Genomic DNA, 27,150 nt, shown 5'->3' with positions numbered 1-27,150 from the left:
CCAAAAAACAAACAAGATAAAAACAGAAACCCAAGCATCAGCAGACAGAATTGCCACCTCATAAAGCCCTGCCCATGAGAGAGAAAGAAAGAAAAAAAAACAAACCCATACTTCCTTTCACCAGAGTACAACCAAAAGTCACACCCAAAAGAAGCCTACACAAACCACTGGCAAAACTTTACACACCAAGGGCAGAAACCAAAACGAAGGGGGAATTCGACCTGAAAACCTGAGAAAAGGAGATGTCAAATGCAATAATGAAAAAAACATAAAGGCAGAAAAATATTGCTCAAGTAAAGGAATAAAATAGAAACACACAAGACCAAAACAAAAACAAAAAAAGAACAAAGAGGAAATAGGCGAAACACCTGAAAAAGAATTAAGAATAATGATACGAAAGATGTTCCAAAACCTTGAAAATAGAATGGATAAAATGCCAAGAAGCAATCAACAAATTAACACAATAACCAAGGATATAGGAGAAAAAAGGAATAAACCAACAAAGATGAATAACACAATTATGGAAATCAAAATTCTCTAGAAGGAAACAATGACAGATTAAGTGAGCAGAACAATGGAAGAGTGAGTTGGAAGATAAAACGGTGGAAGTAGTTGCTGATGAGCAGAATAAAGGAAAAAGAATGAAAAGAATTGAGGAAAGCTTTGGAGACCTCTGGGACAGTATTTAACACACCAACATTTGAGTTATAGGTGTCCCAGAAGAAGAAGAGAAAAGAAAGTCACTGAGAAAATTTTTGACTATATTATAGTTGAAAAATTTCCAGCATAGGAAAGGAAATAGTCAATCAAGTTGAAGAAGCACAGAGAGTCCAGTACAGGATAAACCCAACTGAAAACACGTCGAGACACATGCTAATCAACAGATTAAACACAGGGAAAGAATATTAAAAGCAGCAAGGGAAAAGCAACAAGTAACACACAAGGGAAAAACCATTCAATTAACAGCTGATCTTTCAGCAGAAACTCTGAAGGCCAGAGAGGGATGGCAGGATATAGTTTAAGTACTGAAAGGGAAAAATCTACAAGCAAGATTACTCTACCTGGCAAGGATTTCATTCAACATTGATGGGAAAGTTAAAATCTTTACAGACAAGCAGAAGTTAAGAGAATTTAGCATCACCAAATCAGCTTTACAACAAATATTAAAGAGGCTTATATCGGCAATAAGCATAGGACAAAGGAAACACCTACAAGAAACAGAAAATAATTAAGAAAATGCTAACTGGAACGTATAGCATTATATTATATTATAATAGGAAAATGCTAATAGTAATATATAAATAATTACTTAAACTGTAAAGGGATTAAACTCTCCAACCAAAAGACACAGATTGGCTGAAGGGATACACAAACAAGACCCATATATATGCTGTCTACAAGAGATCCACTTCAGACCTAGAGACACATACAGACTGAAATTAAAAGGATGGAAAAACATATTCCATGCACATGGAAATAAAAAGGAAGTTGGCGTGGCAATTATAATTTCTGACAAAATAGACTTTAAAATAAAGAATATTATATGAGATAAAGAAGAGACATTATATAATGATCAAGGGATCAATCCAAGAAGAAGATATAATTCTAAACATTTATGCACCCAACATAGAAGCACCTCAATGCATAAGGCAAATAATAACAAACATAAAAGGTGAAATTGACAGCAACACAATAATGCTAAGTGATGTTAACACACAATAATGGTAAGGCATGTTAACAATGGACAGATCATCAAAACAGAAAATTAGTAAGGAAACATAAACCTTAAATGAAACATTAGATCAAATGGACCTAATTGATATCTTCAGGACTTTCCAACCAAATGCAGAAGAATACACCTTCTTCTCAAGTGTGCATGGAACATTTTCCAGGGTAGACCATATCTTGGGTCACCAATAAACCTCAGTAAATTTTAAAAAATTGAAATCATATGAAGCATCTTTTCTGACCACAATACTATGAGACTAGATATCAAATTGAGGGAAAGTGGTAAAAATACCAACACTTGCAGATTAAACAATATGCTTTTACATTACAAACTGGTTACTGAATAAATCAAAAGGGAAATCAAAGAATTCTTGAAACAAATGACAATGAAAACATGACAACTCAAAACCTATGGGATGCAGCAAAACAGTTCTAAAAGGGAAGTTTATAGGAAGAAACAAGGAAAATATCAAATAGACAACCTAATTTACACCTAAAACAACATGATAAAGAAGGACAAAAAACAAAAACAAACGAACAAACAAACAAAAAACAAAGTTAGTAGAAGAAAAGAAATCCTACAGATCAGAGAAGAAATACATGAAAAAGAAATGAAGGAACAATAATAAAGATTAATAAAACTAAAAGCTGCTTCTTTGAGAAGATAAACAAAATTGACAATTAGTCACACTCATCAAGAAAAAAATGGGAGAATAATAAAATCAACATTATTAGGAAGGAGAAAGGAAAGATTACAACAGACAGTGCAGAAATACAAAGGATCATAAGAAGCTATTACAAGTAACTATATACCAATAAAATGGAAAACCTGAAAGAAATGGATATATTCTTAGAAAAGTTCAATCTTCCAAGACTGAACCAGGAAAAAATAGAAATCATGAACAAGTCAATTACTTGCACTGAAATCAAAAATGTGATCAAAAAACTCTCAAAAATTTAAAGCACAGGGCCTGCTGGTTTCACAGGTAAGTTCTCTAAAACATTTAGAGAAGAGCTAATGCCTATGCTTATAAAATTTTTTCAAAAAAATGCAGATGAAGGAACACTTCCAAATTCATTCTACAAGGCCATTAACACCATTATACCAAAACCAGACAAAGACAATACAGAAAAGAAAACTACAGGCCGATATCACTGATGAAAATATATGGGAAAATCCTCAACAAAACACTAGCAAACAGAATTCAAAGATATATTAAAAAGATAGTACACCATGATCAAGTTGGATTTAACCCAGGGATGAAAGCATTCTTCAGTATACACAAATCCATCAATGTGATATACCATATTAACAAATTGCAAGATAAATCCATATGTAATCACAATAAATGCAGAAAAAGCTTTTGAAAAATTTCAACACCATTTATGATAAATACTCTTCAAAAAATGAGCAAAGAAGGAAATTACCTCAACATAATAAAGGCCATACTTGAGAAACCCAGAACAAACATTATTCTCAATGGTGAAAAATCAAAAGCATTCCCTCTAAGATCAAGAGAAAACAAGGGTGCCCACTCTCACCACTATTAATCAGCATTGTTTGAAAGCCCTAGCTACAGCAATCAGAGAAGAAAAATAAATAAAAGGAATCCAGATTGGAAAAGAAGAAGCAAAACTCTCATTCTTTGCACACAGACAATACTAGGCATAGAAAACCTTAAAAATACTATCAGAAAATTACTAGAGGTAATTAGTGAATTTAGCAAAGTGGCAGGATGCAAAATGAATACACAGAAATCACTTGTATTCCTATGTACTAACAATGAAACATTAGAAAGAGAAATTAAGGTATCAATCCCATTTACCACTGCAACAAAAAGAATAAAATGCCTAGGAAAAAACTTACCTAAGGAGAAATAAGAGCTGTATACAGAAAAGTATATGACACTGAGGAAAGAAATCAAAGACAGCATAAACAAATGGAGAGATATTCCATGTTCCTGGGTTGGAAGAATCAACATTGTGAAAATGACTATACTACCCAATATAATCTACAGATTCAATGCAATCTGTATCAAATTACCAATGGTGTTTTTCACAGAACTAGAACAAAAGGTCTCACAATTCATGTGGAAACACAAAAGTCCTGAATAGCCAAAGCAATCTTGACTAAGTAAAATAGAGCTAGAGGAATCAACCTTCCTGACTTCAGACTGGCTACAAAGCTATAGTCATCCAGCCAGTATGGTACTGGCACAAAAACAGAAAAATAGATGAATGGAACATGATAGGAAGCCCAGAGATAAACCCACACATCTATGGATAACTTATTTTTGACAAAGGAGGCAAGAATATACAATCGGGCAAAGATAGTCTCTTCTGTAAGTGCTGCTGGGAAAACTTGACAGCTACATTGCAAAGAATGAAATTAGACTACTTCCTAACATCATATACAAAGATAAACTCAAAATGGATGGAAAACACAGGCAGAACACCCTATGTCATAAATCACAGCAAGATCCTCTATGACCCACCTCCTAGAGTAGTCGAAAAAAAACAGAAATGATTAAGTGGGGCATAATTAAACTTAGAAGCTTCTCCACAGCAAAGGAAACTATGAATAAGGCGAAAAGACAATGCTCAGAATGGGAAAAAATAACAGCAAATGAAACAACTGACAAAGGATTAATTTCCAAAGTTCAAGCAGATCATACAAATCAATACCAGAAAAACATACAACCCAATCAAAAATCAAAAAGTGGGGAAAAGACCTAAAGAGACATTTGTCCAAAGGCCTATGATGGCTAATAAACACATGAATAGATGCTCAACATAACTCATTATTAGAGAAATGCAAATCAAAACTACAATGACATATCACTTCACACCACTCAGAATGGCCATTATCAAAAAGTCTACAAACAATAGATGCTGGAGTAGGTGTTGAGAAAAGGGATTCCTCTTGCACTGTTGGTGGGAATGTAAATTTATGCAGCCACTATGAAGAACAGTATGGAGAGTCCTTACAACATGAAGAATAAAAACACTATATGACCTAGAAATCCCACACTTATATATATACCCTGAGAAAACCAAAATTGAAAAAGACACATGTACTCCAAAGTCCACTGCAGCTCCATTTACAACAGCTAAGACATATATAGCTGTTGTAAGCAACAGCAACATAGCTGTACATTGACAGATGAATGGATAAAGAAGCTGTGCTACATATATACAATGGGATATTACTCAGTCATTAAAAGAAATGCACTTGAGTCAGTTCTAAAGAGGTGGATGAACATAGAGCCTAGTATACAAAATGAAGTAAGTCAGAAAGAGAAAAGCAAATATCATATACTAACACACACACACGGAATCTAGAAATATTGTGCTGATAAACCTACTTGCACAGCAGCAGTAGAAACACAGACACTGAGAACAGGCCTATGGACACGGCTGGCAGGGAGGAAGTAGAGGATGGGATGAATGGAGAGGGTTACATGGAAACTTACACTACCACATGTAAAAGAGACAGTCAATGGGAATTTGCTGTATGACTCAGGGAACTCAAACCAGAGCTCAGTAACAACCTAGAAGGGTGGGATGGGCAGGGAGCTGGGAGGGATGTTCATGTGGGAGGGGACGTGGCTAAATCTATGGCTGATTCTTGTTGATGTTTGGTAGAACCCAACATAATACTGTAAAGTAATTATACTTCAATTAAAAATAAATAAATATAAAATAAACAATCACCCACCCCTGAAATTCCATATGCCAAGGGACCCAAGAGGAGACTCGCTCAGGCATGCATGAGGTAAAAGGCAGACAGATCTCTGTCTTGACTGTGATGCCTACAGTGGCTCATGAACCATCTCAATTCCCTCTCAGCTACACTCCAGGAGTCCTGCAAAACCTAACTTAAGAAATCATGCATGGAGGTAAGTCTTTCTGTGAAAGTCCAGGTTTTCACAGGAGGACTTCTGTCTGCTTCATTCACACACCCTTCCACCCTGTAGCCAGATCCCTGGGGTTACAACTGACTCAGAGGGAAGAGCAACCTTTGACAGACCACCAGTGTGCTTGCACAGAAATTTGGCTTAAATCTGTTACTCAGTACAGGAACACAAGATTAAGATGTAGTGTTACTTTGGGGGAAACAAAAGACAGGCTGTCAGTACAATTTCTGGTGTACTAATGTATCTAGACAAGACATGAAGAACAGAAATTCTGACAAAACAGGGATGAGAAGTGTCAGCAGGTGCCACTATAGAAGATCTGAGATAGGTGCAGAGTCTCTAGCAGGGTTGAAGGAAGTTGTCTCTCACCCAAAGGAGACTGGTAGAGAAACAGAACCACAAAACTTCAAGGAACATGAATTCAAAGTATTAGGACACCAACAAAGTATAAAAATCTTCAGTGTTCACATATGAAGACTGGAGATCTGTGATTTATCCAAGGAAAAATTCAAAGCAGCTGTTTTAAATAACTCAGTGTGCTACAGAAAATACAATAAGATAGTTGAACAAAAACAGGAAAACAATAAACAAATGAACAATAAACAATGGACAAAACAAGCAGTTTAATAAAAATGTACAAATCATAAAATAAACAGAAAATCTGGTGCTGAAGGATCCAAGAATGAAATGAAAAAATTCATTAAAGAGCATCACCCACAGAGTGAAAAGAGCAGAAGAAACTGAGAGAGATGACATAGCAAAGTGATCCTGTCAACGGAGATTAAAAACAACACAAAACAAAAAAACTTTATAACAAAACAATGAAAAAGAACAAAGAAAGCCTACATGATCTATGTTACATTGTCAACAGAATCAATTTGAAAAATATTGAAGTTCCAGGAGGAGAAAAGGAGATAAGGCAGAAAGTATATTTAAGGAGTAATGTCTGAGAACTTCCCAAATCAAGGATGATATTTGAATATCTAAGTTAAGGAAGCTTACAGGTGACCAGACCAAACCAACTTAAAAAATCCTCTACAACACACATTATAATAAAGTTGCAAAAATCAAAGCAAAATTGAGAAGCCTTCAAGCAGCATGAGGAGAAAACAAACAAGCTAACAAAACAGAAACCTTGGAATTTACTAGCTCCGTTCACTTCAGTTCAGTCACTCAGTAATGTCTGACTCTTTGCTACCCCATGAACCGCAGCACGCCAGGCCTCCCTGTCCATCACCAATTCCCAGAGTTCACTCAAATCCATGTCCATTGAGTCAGTGATGCTATCCAACCATCTCATTCTCTGTCGTCTCCTTCTCCTCCTGCCCTCAATCTTTCCCAGCATCAGGGTCTTTTCCAATGAGGCAGCTCTTCGCATCAGGTGACCAAAGTATTGGAGTTTCAGCTTCAACATCATCAGTCCTTCCAATGAACACTCAGGACTGACCTCCTTTAGGATGGACTGGTTGGATCTCCTTGCAGTCCAAGGGACTCTCAAGAGTCTTCTTCAACGCTATGGTTCAAAAACATCATTTCTTCAGTGCTCATGTTTCTTTATAGTACAACTCTCACATCCATACATTACTACTGGAAAAACCATAGCCTTGACTAGACAGACCTTTGTTGACAAAGTAATGTCTCTGCTTTTTATTTTTTATTTTTATTCATTTATTTATTTTTTTCTCTGCTTTTTAACATGTTGTCTAGATTGGTCATAACTTTCCTTCCAAGGAGTAAGCGTCTTTTAATTTCATGGCTGCAAGCACCGTTAGCAGTGATCTTGAAGCACAAAAAAATAAAGTCAGCCACTGTTTCCACTGTTTCCCCATCTATTTGCCATGAGGTGATGGGACCGGATGCCATGATCTTAGTTTTCTGAATGTTGAGCTTTAAGCCAACTTTTTCACTCTCCTCTTTTACTTTCATCAAGAGGCTCTTTAGTTCTTCTTCACTTTTTGCCATAAGGGTGGTGTCATCTGCATATCTGAGGTTATTGATATTTCTCCTGGCAATCTTGATTCCAGCTTGTGCTTCATCCAGCCGAGCGTTTCTCATGATGTACTCTACATATAAGTAAAATAAGCAGGGTGACAATATACAGCCTTGACGTACTCCTTTTCCTATTTGGAACCAGTCTGTTGCTCCATGTCCTGTTCTAACTGTTGCTTCCTGACGTGGAATTTACAAGGAGCCTTCATTTGTATCTAAGAATATCTCTCAGGAGAAACCTAGTGGGCTAGGGGAAAGTGGGATGATATACTCCAAGTGTTGAAGGAGAAAATTGCCAAAGAAGAACATTTGAAAATATCATTCAGAAAAGAAAAGAATATAAAGATTTCACCAGACCAAAAAATACTGAGAAAATTGAACACAGCTAGACCTTCCTTGAGGAGGGCATGGCAACCCACTCCAGTATTCTTGCCTGGAGAACCCCATGGACAGAGAACCTGGTGGGCTACCGCCCACAGTGTCAGAAAGAGTCAGACACATTTGAGGTAACTGAGCAGGCACCCAGACCTTCCTTACTGAAACACCGAAAGGAATTATTCAAGCTAAAGTAAAAGAATGCTAATTAATTCCATGAAAATACATAGTACACTGGTAAATTTAAGTGCACATTCACAGTCAGAACACTATAGTACTTTGATATGGAATGTTAAACACTTAACTATTTAAGAGTTAAAGTGCGAGAATATAAAAGTAACCTCCTTTCAAATTCCATATATATATTAGCATACTGTATTGTTGTTTTGAAAGATGGTAACGACAACCCTATATGAGAGACAGAATAAGAGACACAGATGCATAGAACAGTCTTATGGAATCTGAGGGAGAAGGTGAGGGTGGGACATTCTGAGAGAATAGCATTGAAACATGTATATTATCACAGGTGAAACAGATCACCATTCCAGGTTCGATGCATGAGACAAATGCTCAGGGCTGCGGCAACGGGATGACCCAGAGGGATGGGATGGGGAGGAAGGAAAGAGAGGGGTTCAGGATGGGGAACACATGTAAACCCATGGCTGATTCATGTCAATGTATGGCAAAAACCACCACAATATTGTAAAATAATTAGCCCCCAACTAAAATAAATAAATTTATTTTAAAAAAAAGAAAAAATAGAATATAAAAGTAACTATAACTACAAATATTTTTTAAATTAAGTACACACTATAAAAAGAGGCAAATCATGACATCAAAAAGATAAAATGGAGTAGGGTAAAAGGAAGGAGATTTAATATATGGTTGATGTTCACATATTATCAGCATAAAACACACTGTTCTCTCTGAAAGATGCTTTATGTAAATCTCATGGTAAACAAAGCAGGAATCCATACTAGATTAACAAATGGTAAAGAGAATTTTATTAAACACCTACTACTATAACAAAAGTTATATTACTATTATTATACTGCTATCAAAAAATCATGAATCCACAAAGGCAATCAGTCAGAGAAGGAAAGGAATTAGGGAACTATAAAACATCCTGTTACAAAAGATAGTATTAATACATCCTTATTTATCAATAATTACACTAAATATAAAGGATTCCATGCATGCATGCTAGGTCAGTACAGTTGTGTCTGACTCATTTTGACTCAATGGACTGTAGCCCTCCAGGCTCCTCTGTCCATGGGATTTCCCAGGCAAGAATATTGGAATGGGTTGTCATTTCCTTCTCCACTGTTTTCTTCTATCTCAATGATTCTTAAGCAATCATTTTTAATTACTATTCAGACAAATTGTCCGTATCCATTATTTGGGGTCAGTAACTGAAAAACTATTGTGTTTCTCTGTTAACAGTTTAGTCCTTTGATTTGTGCCCCTTGAAGTATCACATTGCTGTGTTTGCATTTAAAGAAGCAGTCATTGTAGTAGAGACTGATGTCAGGCAGGTTGATTCCTCCAGTTCCATTCTTCTTTCTCAAGATTGCTTTGGCTATTCGAGGTTTCTTATATTTCCATACAAATTGTGAAATGATTTGTTCGAGTTCTGTGAAAAATACCATTGGTAGCTTGATAGGGATTGCATTGAATCTATAGATTGCTTTGGGTAGTATACTCATTTTCACTGCATTAATTCTTCCAATCCATGAACACGGCATATTTCTCCATCTGTTTCTGTCCTCTTTGATTTCTTTCATCAGTGTTTTTTTTTTTTTTTTAAAGCTCAACACTTATTCTTTATTAAAAAAAAAGTCTTAGCAAATCAAAATAAAAAGAAAATTTCCTTGATTTATAAGCTATTCAACAGAAATCTCCAGCATGTGTCATTTTAATTAAGATACATTATAAGCATTACAATTCAATGCAGTAACAAGATAGAACTTCTCAGTTCAAAGTTGTTTTTTGAGATTATACTAAAGGGTTTAGCCCTTGCAGCAAGCGAGGTTAAAGAAATCAGATATATAATACTCAGAATGGTGTGATTTTCCTTGTTATAGATTATAAGATTATTTACTTGGAAAATCCAAAAATGTAATCTTTTAAAACTATTATAATTTATAGAAATTTAAGGAAAAAACTACTACCTACAAAAAATATAGAAAGTTAACCCCAAATAAAATTTTACCCTATTCACATCATCCTGGTTTTCTCTTTATTCACTTAAACTTTTTTTAAAAAGATTAATTTGTAACTGATAATAAAATGTTTATCTTCCAAATTTTATGGGTATTGTGAGTAGTAAGAAGCTGCTTATGCATATTAATTGTTAGGCGATGATTGCCAGTAATGAATAGAGTGTTTTATAGTTTTCTATATATAAATCTTTTGTTTCTTTAGGTAGATATATTCCCAAGTATTTAATTCTTTTTGTTGCAATGGTGAATGGTATTGTTTCCTTAATTTCTCTTTCTGTTTTCTCATTATTGTTGTATAGGAATGCAAGGGATTTCTGTGTGTTAATTTTATATCCTGCAACATTACTATATTCATTGATTAGCTCTAGTAATTTTCTGATGGAATCTTTAGGGTTTTCTATGTAGAGGATCATGTCATCTGCAAACAGTGAGAGTTTTACTTCTTCTTTTCCTATCTGTATTCCTTTTATTTCTTTTTCAGCTCTGATTGCTGTGGCAAAAACTCCCAAAACTATGTTGAAGAGTAGTGGTGAAAGTGGAAATATAGATCAATGGAACAAAATAGAAAGCCCAGAGATAAATCCATGCACCTATGGACTCCTTATCTTCGACAAAGGAGGCAAGAATATAAAATGGAGAAAAGACAATCTCTTTAACAAGTGGTGCTGGGAAAACTGGTCAACCACTTGTAAAAGAATGAAACTAGAACACTTTCTAACACCATACACAAAAATAAACTCAAAATGGATTAAAGATCTAAACGTAAGACCAGAAACTATAAAACTCCTAGAGGAAAACATAGGCAAAACACTCTCCGACATAAATCACAGCAGGATCCTCCATGACCCACATCCCAGAATATTGGAAATAAAAGCAAAAATAAACAAATGGGACCTAATTAAAATTAAAAGCTTTTGCACAACAAAGAAAACTATAAGCAAGGTGAAAAGACAGCCTTCAGAATGGGAGAAAATAATATCAAATGAAGCAACAGACAAACAATTAATCTCAAAAATATACAAGCCACTCCTGCAGCTCAATTCCAGAAAGATAAATGACCCAATCAAAAAATGGGTCAAAGAGCTAAACAGACATTTCTCCAAAGAAGACATCCAGATGGCTAACAAACACATGAAAAGATGCTCAACATCACTCATTATTGGAGAAATGCAAATCAAAACCACAATGAGGTACCATTGCACACCAGTCAGAATGGCTGCTATCCAAAAGTCTACAAGCAATAAATGCTGGAAAGGGTGTGGAGAAAAGGGAACCTTCTTACACTGTTGGTGGGAATGCAAACTAGTACAGCCACTATGGAGAACAGTGTGGAGATTCCTTAAAAAACTGGGACTAGAACTGCCATATGACCCAGCAATCCCACTGCTGGGCATACACACCGAGGAAACCAGAATTGAAAGAGACACGTGTACCCTGATGTTCATCGCAGCACTGTTTGCAATAGCCAGGACATGGAAGCAACCTAGATGTCCATCAGCAAACGAATGGATAAGGAAGCTGTGATACATATACACAATGGAATATTACTTAGCCATTAAAAAAACACATTTGAATCAGTCCTATTGAGATGGATGAAACTGGAGCCCATTATACAGAGTGAAGTAAGCCAGAAAGAAAAACACCAATACAGTATACTAATGCATATATATGGAATTTGAAAGATGGTAATGATAACCCTATATGTGAGACAGAATAAGAGACATAGATGCATAGAACAGTCTTATGGACTCTGAGGGAGAAGGTGAGGGTGGGACGTTCTGGGAGAATAGCATTGAAACATGTATATTATCATATTTGAAACAGAACACCATTCCAGGTTCAATGCATGAGACAAATGCTCAGGGCTGGGGCAATGGGATGACCCAGAGGAATGGGATGGGGAGGGAGGTGGGAGAGGGGTTCAGGATGGGGAACAAATGTAAACCCATGGCTGATTCATGTCAATGTATGGCAAAACCCACTACAATATTGTAAAGTAATTAGCCCCCAACTAAATTAAATAAATTTATTAAAAAATAAATAAATTAAAAAATAAATAAAGAAGCAGTCACTCCCTCCTGTCTTTACAGACTGACTTGGGGAGGGAAATACACTGGCAGACTGATAGGGATTTTGAGATTTTTCAGACCTTTTTTAAGGATTCACCTGTCCTATGTACTCAATTCCTCCTGGGAGAGAATTTTGAAGCTCATATGCTTCTATCAACAGAGCAAAGACAGTCTCTGTGCGGACAGTTTCCTGGCTGCTTCCCCAGGGCAATGCCAAATGCTCATATTTGTGTGCTTTCTCACAGACCCATGGGGACAGGCTGGCTTCTAGATGTCCCAAAGGCCATCTGCAAAGGTTTAGATGCCACCGTGGGGACCTACATAGGGAGCTGGCCCTGGGGAGGGGGATGTGGATGAGGTGGGGTGCCCAGGGGTGAGCAGGATCCACAAGTACTGTGTCTGCAGTGGTTTGGGGGCTTCCTGGTGGTGTCTCCAACGTGGTCAGTAGGACCCATGTTCCTTGAGGAATTCTAGCCCTGGATGCTGTACTCCTGGCCTCTCCCCACCCCCCAGCCATGCAGGTGACCCCTGTGTCCTGGATAAGGGGAGAGAGAAGTGCGCGGGAAGATGAGGAAGCCGCCCTTGCTCACACGCTCTTATTTTCCCCACAGGTTAGATCCTGTGCTGAGGGGTCTGTCTTGGCACTAAGCAGTGTCACTTCAGGGGCAAAATGGGACTACTCCTCTAACCCTCAGTGATGTGCCAGTCTTGAATCTTTGTGCTCTAGCAGCATGCTGTCCTGTCTCTGCTAGACTCCTGGACCCCCTCAAAGATACTCTTATCCACAAATGATGGTCAGAGTCTCCGTTTATATCAGGAGAGACAGTGAGACCCCTGCCATCTTTCTGACCTCACTCTGTTATTACAGGCTTCTTCTTTGTGGATCTTTTCCTACTTTCTTGAGCAATGTCTATCAACAGGTACATGTATTTTGTTATATACTTATCAAGAAGTTCATAGGTACACTCACATACACTTGTAAACAATAAAATTAAATAGGTCTTTTGGCAAAACAAGTGGCTGATATAAACATTTTGGAGTGGATAATACAGCTGAGTCTTAGAAAATTATGAACACACTGGGATCTCAGCCCAGTTTACTCACTGACACGGATGCATCTGGGAGGAGGAGACCAGCCACTCTCTGTGCAGGTCATTGTGTTCTGATTATCTCGAAGACTGTAGCCATGATAGCAGCGAACCCTTACAGTTTCACCCTGTAAAACTTTTTTTTCACTACTTGGGGTATATCCATTTTCCAAATTATTGAAAATGCATTCTCCTAAGGATCATAAAAATAATATGATAGGAAAAAACATAAATTTGTTAAAATAGAACATTAAAGATAAACTTTATAAAATTTTAATGCAAATGCACTAGTATTCAAATATAACACATAACAATAAAAATGAAGCAACTCCCACATGTTTGTTACAAATGTAAATCAACATTCCATATTATTTTTCTTTAGTTTATGATTAAAATATGTAAAAATGATGCAGATATTCTTATAAAGTCTCTGTATCTCTCACAGGATTTACATGAAGAGCCTCTAGTAAAGGGAAGATCTATCTGGATGATTTGCTCATAGAACTCATCCTTTGGCCTTACTGTTGTTACACAACACTTAACTGTACTCACTTGTATACTTCTGTCTCTTCACTCTTTCAAACATTTATGCATATAAAATTAAAGAGGTTTACTTACTGAGGCATGGTTCTTCTGGAGACCATCCTTCTGCTGTGCAAGTCAGGTGATCCCAGGAACGTTGTGAAGGAGGCACAAAATACTGATCACAGTAATAGACAAACTGTTGATTCACACGTGCTGGAAAGTATCCTCTGTATGAATAATATAGCCATCCATGTTTTATTACTGGATAATTACAAGGTTTCCCTTGGAATAAAAAAGAGTAAAAGTAATGTTTTACCTCAATATACAATCAAATTAGAAATTAACATTACCTCTATGAATTATATTCTTGCTCAGTTAATTACACTCACTGCATTATGGTTTCTAGGAAAAGAAAAGTTATAGAAATTTCAGATGATTGAAGTGTGTAAAGAGGTCCTTGCTGATGAAGGTCAAATTATGTCTTATGAGTCATATTATATAAAATTTGTATGTGGATTCTCTTAGTAAAAAACTATGCAGACTCATTAAATGAATTCTTCTTAAGTACAGAAATCCTAACTATGGCTGACTAAATTAGCATCTTAGTCAAGAGATGAAAGTACAGATTTTATCCTGTGGCTCATCTGCCTTCTTTTTCTTTCTTTTCCATTCTCATCAGAAACTAAAAGCCTGACATTTCTTCTCAGACCAAGTCAATGTAGAAAGAAAACAGTGCGCTTTTTTCCCCCCTAATTAACATTCATTACTTTAATTTTCTGTTTGTTGGGAACATGTGATATATAGAGAGAACCACAATAATTTTCATGGATCTAATCACACAGAAAAGTAACATTATTGTCTAGCACTCAAACTAGATATTAGACATCTTTTCCCTTGGTTGTCTAATCAGAGAAATGAACAATCAATAATTCTTAATTTCCAAGTGATTAAGATGAAGGAAAACCCTTCAATGCTTATGTCTAATTTTAATTGGAAAACGATGCATTTTTCAGTATTTCTTATAAATATTTTAAATGAGAAATAACATAATTACAATTTATTATTATATATTGAGTAATTTTCACATATATGCTTACTAAGTGAATTATAAACTTCGAATCTTTGTTATCTTAATCCCTTCCACAAAGACTTGTCGATTATACCCTCTCATGGCCTATAGTCTGCATCTTTTATCACTAATATATTTCCCACACTTTTTTGAAGCTTCTCTACACTTTTTAGCTTGAAATACTTATTTAGTTTGATTCCTCTTAAGTAACAGTCTAGGTTTCTTCCCACTACTTTTTGGAGATTACAATAATTTCTCTTCATCCTTGAATTTTACAAATTTCACCATGTATGTCAAGATATGTGTATTTAACAATAATTCTACATTGGGCAAGCTTGAGTGATTGTATTTGCAGGAGCCAAGTGGAAAGAACTCAACTAACTTTGTAATTACATTGTAGAGGAGAGATCTGAGTCCTGATTATCTGAGTTCAGATCTAGTACAGTTATTCACCTCATTTTGATGCTTCATAGAGCATGAATACAGTAAAATAATCCACTGAGACTCACTTCCAAAAGGTACACAAAGAGGGCATAATTAAAAGTAAGCATCATTACTATTACTGGCCTGAGCTATTTTCTTCCTCTCTTTTATTTGGGCACATGTGAATCTGTATTTGTCTCTCTAAGCAGGTCATATATTGAAGCACATATAATAGTCCACTATGGTCGGAGTGGCACTGACTTTGTCAGGACTCAGAACAGCCTCATTCTCCTCTTACACTTTTACCAACACAAGCTCTGGTCTCATGAGCAGGCTTGGCTGTCCATCATAGTGTTGGTTCAGATTGATCTCAAAATTGACGAAAAGTATTCACTAAGTTTTAAAAGTGTTTCTAGTCTTTCTGCACTTGTGCAGCTTATTCCTATGATGCAGGCCCAGGATTTTTTTTTTTTATGCATATACTTTTTTTTTTAATAAATTTATTTATTTTAGTTGGGGGCTAATTACTTTACAATACTGTAATAGTTTTTGCCATACAATGACATGAATCAGCCATGGGTTTACATGTGTTCCCCTTCCTGGACCCCCCACCCACCTCCCTCCCCATCCCATCCCTCTGGGTCATCCCATTGCCCCGGCCCTGAGCCCTTGTCTCATGGATCGAACACGGAATGGTGTTCTGTTTCACATATGATAATATACATGTTTCAATGCTATTCTCCCAGAACGTCCCACCCTCACCTTCTCCCTCAGAGTCCATAAAATTGTTCTATGCATCTGTGTCTCTTATTCTGTCTCACATATAGGGTTATCGTTACCATCTTTCAAATTCCATATATATGCATTAGTATACTGTATTGTTGTTTTTCTTTCTGGCTTACTTCACTCTGTATAATGGGCTCCAGTTTCATCCATCTCAGTAGAACCGATTCAAATGTATTTTTTTTAATGGCTGAGTAATATTCCATTGTGTATATGTACCACAGCTTCCTTATCCATTCGTCTGCTGATGGACATCTAGGTTGCTTGCATGTCCTGGCTATTGTAAACAGTGCTGCGATGAACATTGGGGTACACGCGTCTCTTTCAATTCTGGTTTCCTCAGTGTATATGCCCAGCAGTGGGATTGCTGGGTCATATGGCAGTTCTATTCCCAGTTTTTTAAGGAATCTCCACACTGTTCTCCATAGTGGCTGTACTAGTTTGCATTCCCACCAACAGTGTAAGAGGGTTCCCTTTTCTCCACACCCTTTCCAGCATTTATTGCTTGTAGACTTTTGGATAGCAGCCATTCTGACTGGTGTGAAATGATACCTCATTGTGGTTTTGATTTGCATTTCTCTAATAATGAGTGATGTTGAGCATCTTTTCATGTGTTTGTTAGCCATCTGTATGTTATAATTATCACAGCTAAATATCATGTTATTAAGTCCAACCTCACCCATGGGCATCTTTCTGAGTGATGAATCTGTCCTAATGCAGGTTCACTTTCAGTACCTCAGTATCATTCCAGGCACATCTCCTTTGCACCAATAACTGGTTGATCGTACAAAACAGCAATGGATCAGGCCTGAGAACAAAGTCCTACATCTGATAATCAGCTTATTTAGTGAAATTATGAATATCTGATAAACTATTTAACTGGCCAAATTCCTCATCTTGTCCACAAGAACTTTACAAGGTCCCTTGTGGGATAACTTTGCTGTGATATAAATACATTTGGGTTGATCTGCCATTTTCATAGGGCTTCCCATGTGGCTCAGTGGATAAAGAATCTACCTGTAATGCAGAAGACAAAAGAGATGTAGATTTGATCCCTGGGTCAATCATATTCCCTTGCAGAAGGAAGTGGCAACCCACTCCAGTATTCTTGCCTGGAGAAATCTATGGGCAGAGGAGCCTGGAGGGTTATAGCCCAAAGGGTCACAAAGAGTTGTACATGATTAAGGGACCAAGCACACAGCACCATTTTCATAAACCCATATTAACAAGATTAAATATCTTCAATATAATTCTTATGCAGATTGAAATCTGTTTAATACTGCTAGTACCTTCATTTTAAAATAAACTATGTTTTGAAAAATCATTTTAGATTTATGCTTGCAATTACTGTTAAGGTCATTGACCAGTTTCATAAAGTTACAGATTTCTTTCATGGAATAACCAGTTTAAGTATGCCAAAATTTTACAATGTACTGTTAGAAAGAAGAGGATTGTTATTACAATAACAATGTAACAGAGACAGGAAAGAAGTTGAGGAGTAAAGGAAGCATCCCCAGAAAATACTCTGTTCAGTTGACCTGACATTTTTCTATATGTGATGGTTTTAGGAAAGTCCACAATGCCTTCCACACTCCTCTCTCCAAATATTAGAGCCTAAGTCCTCTCTACTGAGTGTGCAGGACTTAGTGACCATTTCTAATGATTACACATGACTGACGTGACAGTGTGTGACAAACTCATACCTGGTGTGGAGGCTTCCTGCTCCCTGTCTGGGGTCACTGGCCCTGAGGAAAGCTAGTTGTCTCTCAAGCAACCTGCGGAGATGCCCCAGTGGTCAGGTGCTGAGGCCTCCCACAAAAGCCAGGAGAGTGAGCCAAGTTGGAAGCAAAGCCTCCAGCCCAGCTGAGTGTCCAGGTGACAGACAGTGGCCCAGGCCATTACCCAGTTGCCACCCAAACAGAGTGACTCAGAACCAGCCAGCGAAGCCCTTTCCTCATTCTGAGCCACAGGAATTCTAAGAATATGGAGGTGTGTTGTCTTAAGCCAATATGTTTTCTGGAAAATTTGTTAATTAGGACTATGTATCTAATACAATGGCCATCCCAGTTGGTGCTCGTGGTAAAGAAGGAACCTGCCTGCCAACGCAGGAGACATAGTACAGGCACGTTCGATCCTTGGGTTTGGATGATCCCCTGGAGGAGGGCATGGCGACCCACTCCAGTATTCTTGCCTGGAAAATCCCATGGACAGAGAAGCCTGGAGGGCTACAGTCGATGGGAAGGCAAAGAGTCAGACATGACTGAAGCGACTTAGCATGCAGGCATGCAGGCATCTACAACAATAGGCGTTAAGTGATGTGAGTTTTACTTAATGGCTTGAATCTGATATTACAATTATTTTCTATGCTAAAAATTTCATAAGTGCACCCACAAATTATGAAAAAAACTTTCTTAATATTCAAACATTTAGCTTTAAAACCACTTTTGGAAAGAGACAAGTGTTGCACGGGAATATCTGGTAAAGATTTGTCAAAGTTTCACATTTCTCTTTCATATTGTGTACTCTTTCTCCTCTTGTTGGGAAATATGCCTGCAGTCTTATTCTAATTGACTAATATACCATCACTCATATACCTGGGAATCAGGAGAAACTGAATTACATAACATGTCTGCCTGCTCCTCAGCAAGAATAATGGTGATGGAGCCTTTCTTAAAAGTGATCTGGTGCCTCAGCTGCTCTTAATTGCAACACTTAGGACTGGACATGGAGCTTTATTATGCTGTAAATGTTGTTCACACACAGACAAAAATTACCAAATGGTCTAAAACAACATGCAACAAATTGTGAGATGAATAATGCAGAGTGATGCATATTCTATTCACACCTTGAATTTCATGAGGTATCATAAAACTCATTAGAGGTTTCATTTACAAGAGCTTGAAGACAACTGGATTTTTAAAGAAAATGGAAGACAAAAACATCATAATGAAGAACATATAAGTTTTATATTTTGGAGTAAAATCTTTGTTTTTAATATGATTTAATTACTTATATTAATACATTTATATAATTTAATTTTTGATTTTCATTAATTTTTATTGAAGTTGCTTTACAATGTTTGGTTAGCTTCTGCTGTACATCCAAATGAATCAGTTATATGAATATATATGTATATATCCCCTTTTTTTGGCTTTCCTTCCCACTTAGGTCCCCAGGCAGCACTGAGTGGAGCTCCCTGTGATACACAGCAAGTTCTCATTAATTATCTGTTTTATTCAAAACAGCCAGGACATGAAATCCACCTAAATGTCTATCTACAGAAGAATAGATACAGAAGAAGTGGTACATATATACAGTGAAATATTACTCAGCTGTAGAAAGTGATGAAATTGTGCAATTTGCAGAAATATGGATACACCTAGAGACTCATACAGAGTGAGGCAAGTCAGAAAGAGAAAATAAATATTGTATAATGTTGCTTATATACGGAATCTAGACAAATGATACAGATGAACTTATTTGCAAAGCAAAAATAGAGATACTGGAGTAGAGAATAGATGTATGGATACCAGGGGACCCAAGGGTAGAGGGATGAATTGGGAGATTGAGGTAGATGTATATACACTGTTGTGTAAAATATAGATAACTAATGAAAAGAACTTATATGTTTAAAACTAAAAGTGACAAGTTTTTTTTTAAGTTTTTGAACATTTCCATTACTCTCTGAAAATAATTCTAAATGTATTGGCACTACACTGGAAATTAAGACTGTATTCCACATTTTGTAAAAGGAAAATATATCTGGTACCTCAGCTGGTTTTTTAAAAGCCTTATACTAACAGTGATGTTAATGACCTTTAATAGATTTATTAAGCTAATCATAATACAGTCAACTGAACATATTTAAAATGAGATTTGAACCTCCAAAAAATATATTTGAACCTATAAAATTATAAAAATTACCATTGTTCTCCAAAGTTGCCTCATATTACAAGTAAGACTCTCCCCAAAATTCTGGAATTATAATCTACTTTTCTGTGATACATTTTCTATTCAAATTTTCATAAGCATATTCACATGACCCCATAATCTACATAGAGTAGCTTTTTGCACTGTGGAACTCAGATGACATAGAAAAGTATTCATTTTGTTTTCTCCTTTTAGGTGAATATCTGATCATTTTTCCATTAAGGTTTTCTTATGGTTTTCTCACAGTGCAGACTATTTTAACCAATTGATTCGATCAAAAATACACACAAAAGAAAGGAGATAGTTATATTTAGGAGGAAGGCTGAGTGTTCACATCTGTTTCAACTTACCCTGTCCATGAGCAGTGTAAAACCACAAGGTGAGAAGGACATTGATTAGCAACAACATGTTAGATATTCCCAACGGTACATTCACACAAATACTCCAGTTTCACTGTTTAGGGTTCAAAATCTGCTTCATTTGCAGTTACCTAGTGTTACTGAATTTAAATGCATTACAATGAAGCTAGTTAATTAGTGCCATTTAGTAAATATCAAAGTTCAAAGTTTTGAAATGACGATAACTTGTTTCTCTTGGTAGTTTCACAATAAGTTATTATTCATCACCTCTTATCTATGTGCACAACTTTCTGTGGCTCATATGGCCTGGCTCCAAAGCCGTATATCGGATACTAACTTTCAATAATTTATTTCTGGAGAGAAAGTGAAGTTTTTCCCGCCATTTGAGTCATCTGTATTTTCGTGGGTAAGGGAAGTGAATAGATTAAAAAAAAAAATTATAGTAGAGCTTAAAAGCAATCACATAAATTATAGCACAATCCCTTCATTTGCATGCTATTTATATGTGAGTTTATGATTATCAATTTTCCCAATTTTGTTTACATATAATTGTCGTAAAGCACTGCATAAGTTTCAGGTGTATGGCCTAAAGATGTAATTTACATATATCATGAAATGATTACAACAATAAGGTTTGTGAATATCCATCATCTCATATAGATATAAATTAAAGAATTAAAAAAAATTTGTGATGAGAACTCAGGATTTAATGTCCTATTAACTTTCATACTTAAGATACAGCAGAATTAATAATATTAACCATGTTGTACACTACCCCCTTAGTACTAACCTGTCTCACAGCTGGAAGTGGTACCTTTTGATTGGCTTCATCCAGCTCCCCCATCTCCAGCCCTAGCCTCTGGTAACCACAAATCAGATCTCTTTTTCAAATTATTTGTTTGCTCAATTGACCTACAACATTGTGTTACTTTCTGTTGCACAGTGTAGTGATTCCACGTTTCTGTCCATTTCAAAATAATTGCCACAGTAAGTCTAGTTACCATCTTTCAAGATTTTAAAATTGCATAGTTATTGACTATATACTCCACACTGAATATTTCATGTATGTGACATCTATTTTGCACCTGGAAGTTTATCCCTTTAACCTCTCCCTCACCAGAGGATCTGGAGTGCCTCCCCTTAAAAAGACACACACAGAACTGTTCATTGCAGCTTTATTCATAAACGGCAAAAATGCAAATGCTTCCTATGAACATTCAGAGAGTGGATAAAACATTTGTAGCATTTTCATACAATGAATTAATGAATTAATATTCACTAATTTAGAAAACAAAATGAAGTACTGCTATAGACAGCAGCTTGGGATAATCTCACAGCTCTTGTAAATGGAAAAACTCAAACACGCTCACTAAGTACGTATGTTATAATTTCATTGGTAGGCATTTCAAAAGGTGGAAAATCTCATCATGAAGGTAGTGCCTATGAGATAAGCTATGGTACAGAATGGGAAGAGACACAAGGAAATATGATGACATGCTGGACATTTGCTCAATTTAGTTCTGGGTAATAGTTACACAGGTATACATATGTGTTAAAAAAAAATCATCAATCAGGTTAAGATTAACTTTAGGGGTTTAGTTATTTATATATTTACCTTTGCTTAAAAAATTACCATTTTCAGAATAAAATGTAAAGTTAAAAGTTATTGTTTTCCTTCAAAAGTTCATTTCTCATTGAACCCAAACCTCCACTCCAAAAAGAAATAGTGTAGTTATGGAATATGGAGAGACTTCAAAAGGCAGGAAGGAACATTTGGGGTGATAAAAATATTCTACATCTTGATTATAAAGTAGTTGTACAGATATATTGGAGAAGGAAATGGAAATCTACTCCAGTATTCTTGTCTGGGAAATCCCGTGGACAGAGGAGCTTGGCAGGCTACAGTCCATGGGATTGCAAGAATTGGACACAACCTGTCAACTAAACCATGACATAACTATATATAGTTTATAAGACTCATCATATTGCATATTTAGAATAGACAGGTTAAAAGTATCTTCTCCGTAAACGTAATGGGAAGTTCCTCAGAGCTCTAGGTGATTAAAAGGAAGGGGGAAATAGAAGGACTTAGAATTCTCCCAAGAAATGAAAAGACCAAGACAATAATAGAAGACCATTTTCATAAAAGCTAAGAAAAGAAAATGAAAACCAAGGGTTTTAGACCCATACAACCAGACAGCCAAGTATTAAACCATAGGAAATATTTTTAAATGTGCAAGAACTCACAGGACACTATTGATATATAGTTCCACCCCTTCCATGCTTATAGCTACATGCTTAGTCACCCAGTCATGTGTGACTTTTGCTATTCTTTGGATTTTAGCCCGCCAATCGCCTCTGTCCATGAGATTTTCCAGGCAAGAATACGAATGAGGGTTTCCATTTCCTTCTCCAGGGAATCTTCACAACCCAGGAATCAAACTAGTGTTTCCTATGTCTCCTGCATTGCAGGCAGATTCTTTAAACGTTGACCCATTAGGGAACTGTCTCCATGGATGTAGGGGGCACTTTAAATATGGACTCTACCTTATTCCACCTGAATGAAGAGTTCGAAAGAATAGAAAGAAGAGATAAGAAAGCATTCTTAAGTGAACGATGCAAAGAAATATAGGAAAGCAATAGAATGGCAAAGACTAAAGATCTTTCCAAGAACATTAGCGATACCAAGGGAACATTTCATGCAAAGATGCGCACACTGAAGGATAGAAACAGTTATGGACCTGACAGAAGCAGAAGATATTAAGAAGAGGTGGCAGGAATATACAGAAGAACCATACAGAAAAAGTTGTAATGACCCGGATAACCATGATGATGCGATCACTCACCTAGAGCCAGAGATCCTGGAGTGTGAAGTCAAGTAGGCCTTAGGAAGCATTACTACAAACAAAGCTAGTGGAGGTGACGAGGTTCCAGCTGTGCTATTTCAAATCCTAAAAGATAATGCCGATAAAGTGCTACACTCAATATGTCAGCTAATTTGGAAAACTCAGCAGAGGCCACAGGAGTGGAAAAGGTGTTTTCATTCCAATCTCAAAGAAAGACAATGGCAAAGAATGTTCAAACTACCACATAATTACGTTCATTTCACATGTTGGCAATATAGTGCTCAAAATCCTTCAAGCTAGGCTTCAACAGTATGTGAACTGAACCGAGATTTCCAGATCTATAAGCTGGATTTAGAAAAGGCAGAGGAACCAGAGATCAAATTGCCAGCATCCGTTAGATCATAGATAAAGCAAGGGAATTCCAGGAAAACATCTACTTCTGCTTAATTGACTACACCAAAGCCTTTGACTTTGTGGATCACAACAAACTGTGGAAAATTCTTTAGGAGATGGGCATTCCAGACCACCTTGGAAACCTGTACGCAGGTCAAGAAGCAGTAGTTAGAACCAGACATGGAACAATGAGCCAGTTCCAAATTAGGACAGGAGTACATCAAGGTTGTATATTGTCATCTGTTATTTAATTTTATGTGGAGTACATCATGCAAAATGCTGGGATGAATGACTCACAAGCTGAAATCAAGGTTGTCAGATAAATATCAGCAACCTCAGATATGCAGATGACACCACCTCTCTGCGGAAAGCAAAGATGAACTGAAGAGCCTCATGATGAAGGTGAAAGAATAGAGTGAAAAGGCTGGCTTAAAACTCAACACGAAAAAGCTAAGATATGGTATCCAGTCCCATCACTACATGGGAAATAGATGGGAAAACAATGGAAATAGAGAGGGGCTTCCTTTTGGAGGACTCCAAAATCACTGGCAAGAGTTATCGCAGCCTCAAAATTTAAAAAAACGCCTGCTCCTTGGAAGAAAAGCTATGACAAATGTAGATAGCAGTTTAAAAAGCATCACTTTGCCAAAAAAGGCCTGTATAGTCAAGCTATGGTTTTTCCAGTAATCATGAACGGATGTGAGAGGTGGATCATAAAGGAGGCTCTGTGCCAAAGAATTGATGCTTTCAAACAGTGGTGTTCTCCTGAGAGTTCCTTGGAGAGCAATGAAATGAAACCAGTCAATCCTAAAGGAAATCCACCCTGAATATTCATTGGAAGGACTGATGCTGAAGCTGAAGCTCCAATACTTTGGCCACCTGATGTGAAGAGCTAACTCACTGGAAAAGACCCCGATGCTGGGAAAGATTGAGAGCAGGAGGATAAGGGGTTGACAGTGGATGAGATGGTTGGATGGCATCATTGACCCAATGGATATGAGTTTGAGCAAACTCCTAGAGATAGTGAGGGACAGGGAAGCCTGGTGAGCTGCTGTCCAAGGGGTTGCAAAGAGTGGGACACAAGTGACTGAACAACAAAATCAAGCTTATTCCACCAGATGGCACTGTTCAGTCTCCAAAGAAGGTTTTTTTTTCAATTAATTTGTGGGCGAGGTAGGAAGGGGCCTTGAAGATTCTGAGATTCATTTTTCTTTAATACACATCTCAAAAGATGATGTGGGAAATGGGCGATATCATGATGTTAAACATTTTGTATATATATATTTTTTCCAGAGCTGAGACTGAAATAAAGACTGGGGCATGCGTAGAGTTACATTTGTGTGAATTATATATTCTTCAAAGTAGAAAGAATGTAACCAAATCACGGCAGGAGAATAAAGAGATCAGGAGGATATAAACACCAATCACTGAGAAGCAGTTGAGTGTTCAAACATCCCACTTAACCACCGGCAGCAAGATGTCAAATAGCTGAGTATAAAGAAAACAGGAATGGTGTTCTATGAAATGTACTGGACAGGTTTAGACATATAGAAAAGACACAAAACTTTCTCAGATAACAAAGTAAATGTAAAAGCACGAAAGGAAAGAGGAGTGTATATTTTTCAACATAAGATGCTATAGCAAAGTTTCCACCAAACATGAGTCATATCTACAAGCATGTACAGTGTGAACTTGTCTATTAAAGGAAAGGGTCCTTCAATTGACTTAACCTTATTCTGCACTGTATACAAGGAGCACACCTAATCAGAGTGACCTAGGGAACTAAACCTGATTGATGCACTGCAATTGGCCAGGCTTGGAAGAGAGAGAGACAGGGAGAGACGGGGAGAGTGAGACAGGATATTGTGAGGTAAGTTAGAATTTAGATTTAACAAGAATTAAAGGAACAAATGGCTCAGCAGGTAAAGAATCTGCATGCAATGCAGGAGACAGAGGAGATACAGGTTGGATCTCTTGGTCGGGAGATCCCCTGGAGGAGGGCATGGCCATCCACTGTAGTACACTTGCCTGAAGAATTCCATGGACAGAGGAGCCTGGCGGGCTACATCCATGAGGTTGCAAGGAGTCTGAGAGGACTGAGCAAATAAGCACATGACTAAGCACACAAAGGGAAAAAAAGACATTGCACAATGCAAAAAGTCCAAATCACAATAAAAACTAACCAGATTGGGAAACTTGTGATAGATCCAGAAACAAGAGGTTCTACTGCTTCCTGGATGTACCTTCAGCTTGCAACCACACCTCTGTCATTGGAGATACGGTTTTGCAGTTTGTTCTTGGTATAGAGAAGAAGAGGAACAGGCTAGCAGGAATCTAACAGGATTTTCCCTCTGGATCACAGGATCTCCACGTGGAGATCTCTCACCAGATCTCTGTCTCTAACTACTGCCGGCAACTGCCTCACTGCTAGAGCTGGAGAAATCCTCCTTGTTTCTGATTTCCCACTCCAATTTCTACAGGCAAAACTCAGGGAAATCCTGCAAACCAAAAGAGTGTGAAACATAGTTTATAAGCTCTAACCTCTAAGAGGGCATACCAGTGTGTAGAAGGTGGATGTGGTGCTTGGCAACCCCAAGTAAATAACCACTGTGGTTCACCATTGTCCACAATACCAACAATGATGCTTCTACATAACAGTATTAAACTTGTTTTCTAAAATGAAGATTCCTTGGTTCTCTTTCTATAAACTAAAGTCAAAACTTCCAAGAGTCACCTTACTTATATTTGGTGACATTATTACCTTCTTTAATTAAATCACAACTCCACACAGGTGTCTTGTACTTTAAAAAGGGGAATGATTTTTCGTTAAAACCATAAGGGCAAAGAGGCAAATGTAGTTAAAAATTTACAAGTATATTTATAAAAATCAAACTAGAAACCACAATCAAGCAATCCTCACTTCAGACTCAACAGTAGAGTCTGTTGAAATTATAACTTCGTTTTTCTACACCTGATTATATATCTGCCTTGTCTTCAGCCAGCAATGAAACAGTCCATGTCCCTTCCCTTGTGGGGTTAACCTAAACTTCATTTCCAAATGGATAGAATCTAGAGAGATCTCACACTTAATACATTCATCCTGTCTTCTACTAACCTTAATGGGAACATGGAAAAGTGCAAAAGAGAAGCCTCAGAGAATCTCCTTATCCAAATATAGTTTCCCAGTCCACATGATGTAGCAATAGACAATGACCGTTTGGTAGCTGAGTTCAGTGTCCCCAGCCTGTGTTCATATCGATCTCTGTGCCTGATGGTTCAATGCCATAAGAGGCTTAAGATAACAGATAGTTACTTTCCACCTCCAGGAAAGGGAAATATCCATTTTTCTGGTGAAAAGACCTTATACTAGGACCTAAACCTTGCACTTTGGCAGAGTAAGAAATTGTAAGCCTGGAAAAAAAAATGTTATTAGT

The 27,150-nt window shown here is 37.0% G+C and overlaps 1 protein-coding gene across 1 annotated transcript in view; it reads right to left on the bottom strand.

The window, feature by feature from the left end:
- The window catches only part of LOC145505195 (complement factor H-like), a 76,980-nt gene extending 61,896 nt beyond the window's left edge, over nt 1-15,084 (bottom strand). Inside the window, 3 exon segments of the mRNA XM_081486973.1 lie at nt 13,405-13,581; nt 14,007-14,195; nt 15,027-15,084. Of these exon segments, the coding sequence (XP_081343099.1) occupies nt 13,405-13,581; nt 14,007-14,195; nt 15,027-15,084 (424 nt within the window).
- Between the last annotated feature and the right edge of the window lie 12,066 nt (nt 15,085-27,150).

This window comes from Giraffa tippelskirchi, chromosome 5 (assembly GCF_054371585.1).
Source record: "Giraffa tippelskirchi isolate mGirTip1 chromosome 5, T2T-mGirTip1v1.2.pri, whole genome shotgun sequence".
Classification (NCBI taxonomy): Eukaryota; Metazoa; Chordata; class Mammalia; order Artiodactyla; family Giraffidae; genus Giraffa; species Giraffa tippelskirchi.
This window is presented reverse-complemented; position numbering and strand designations above follow the sequence as displayed.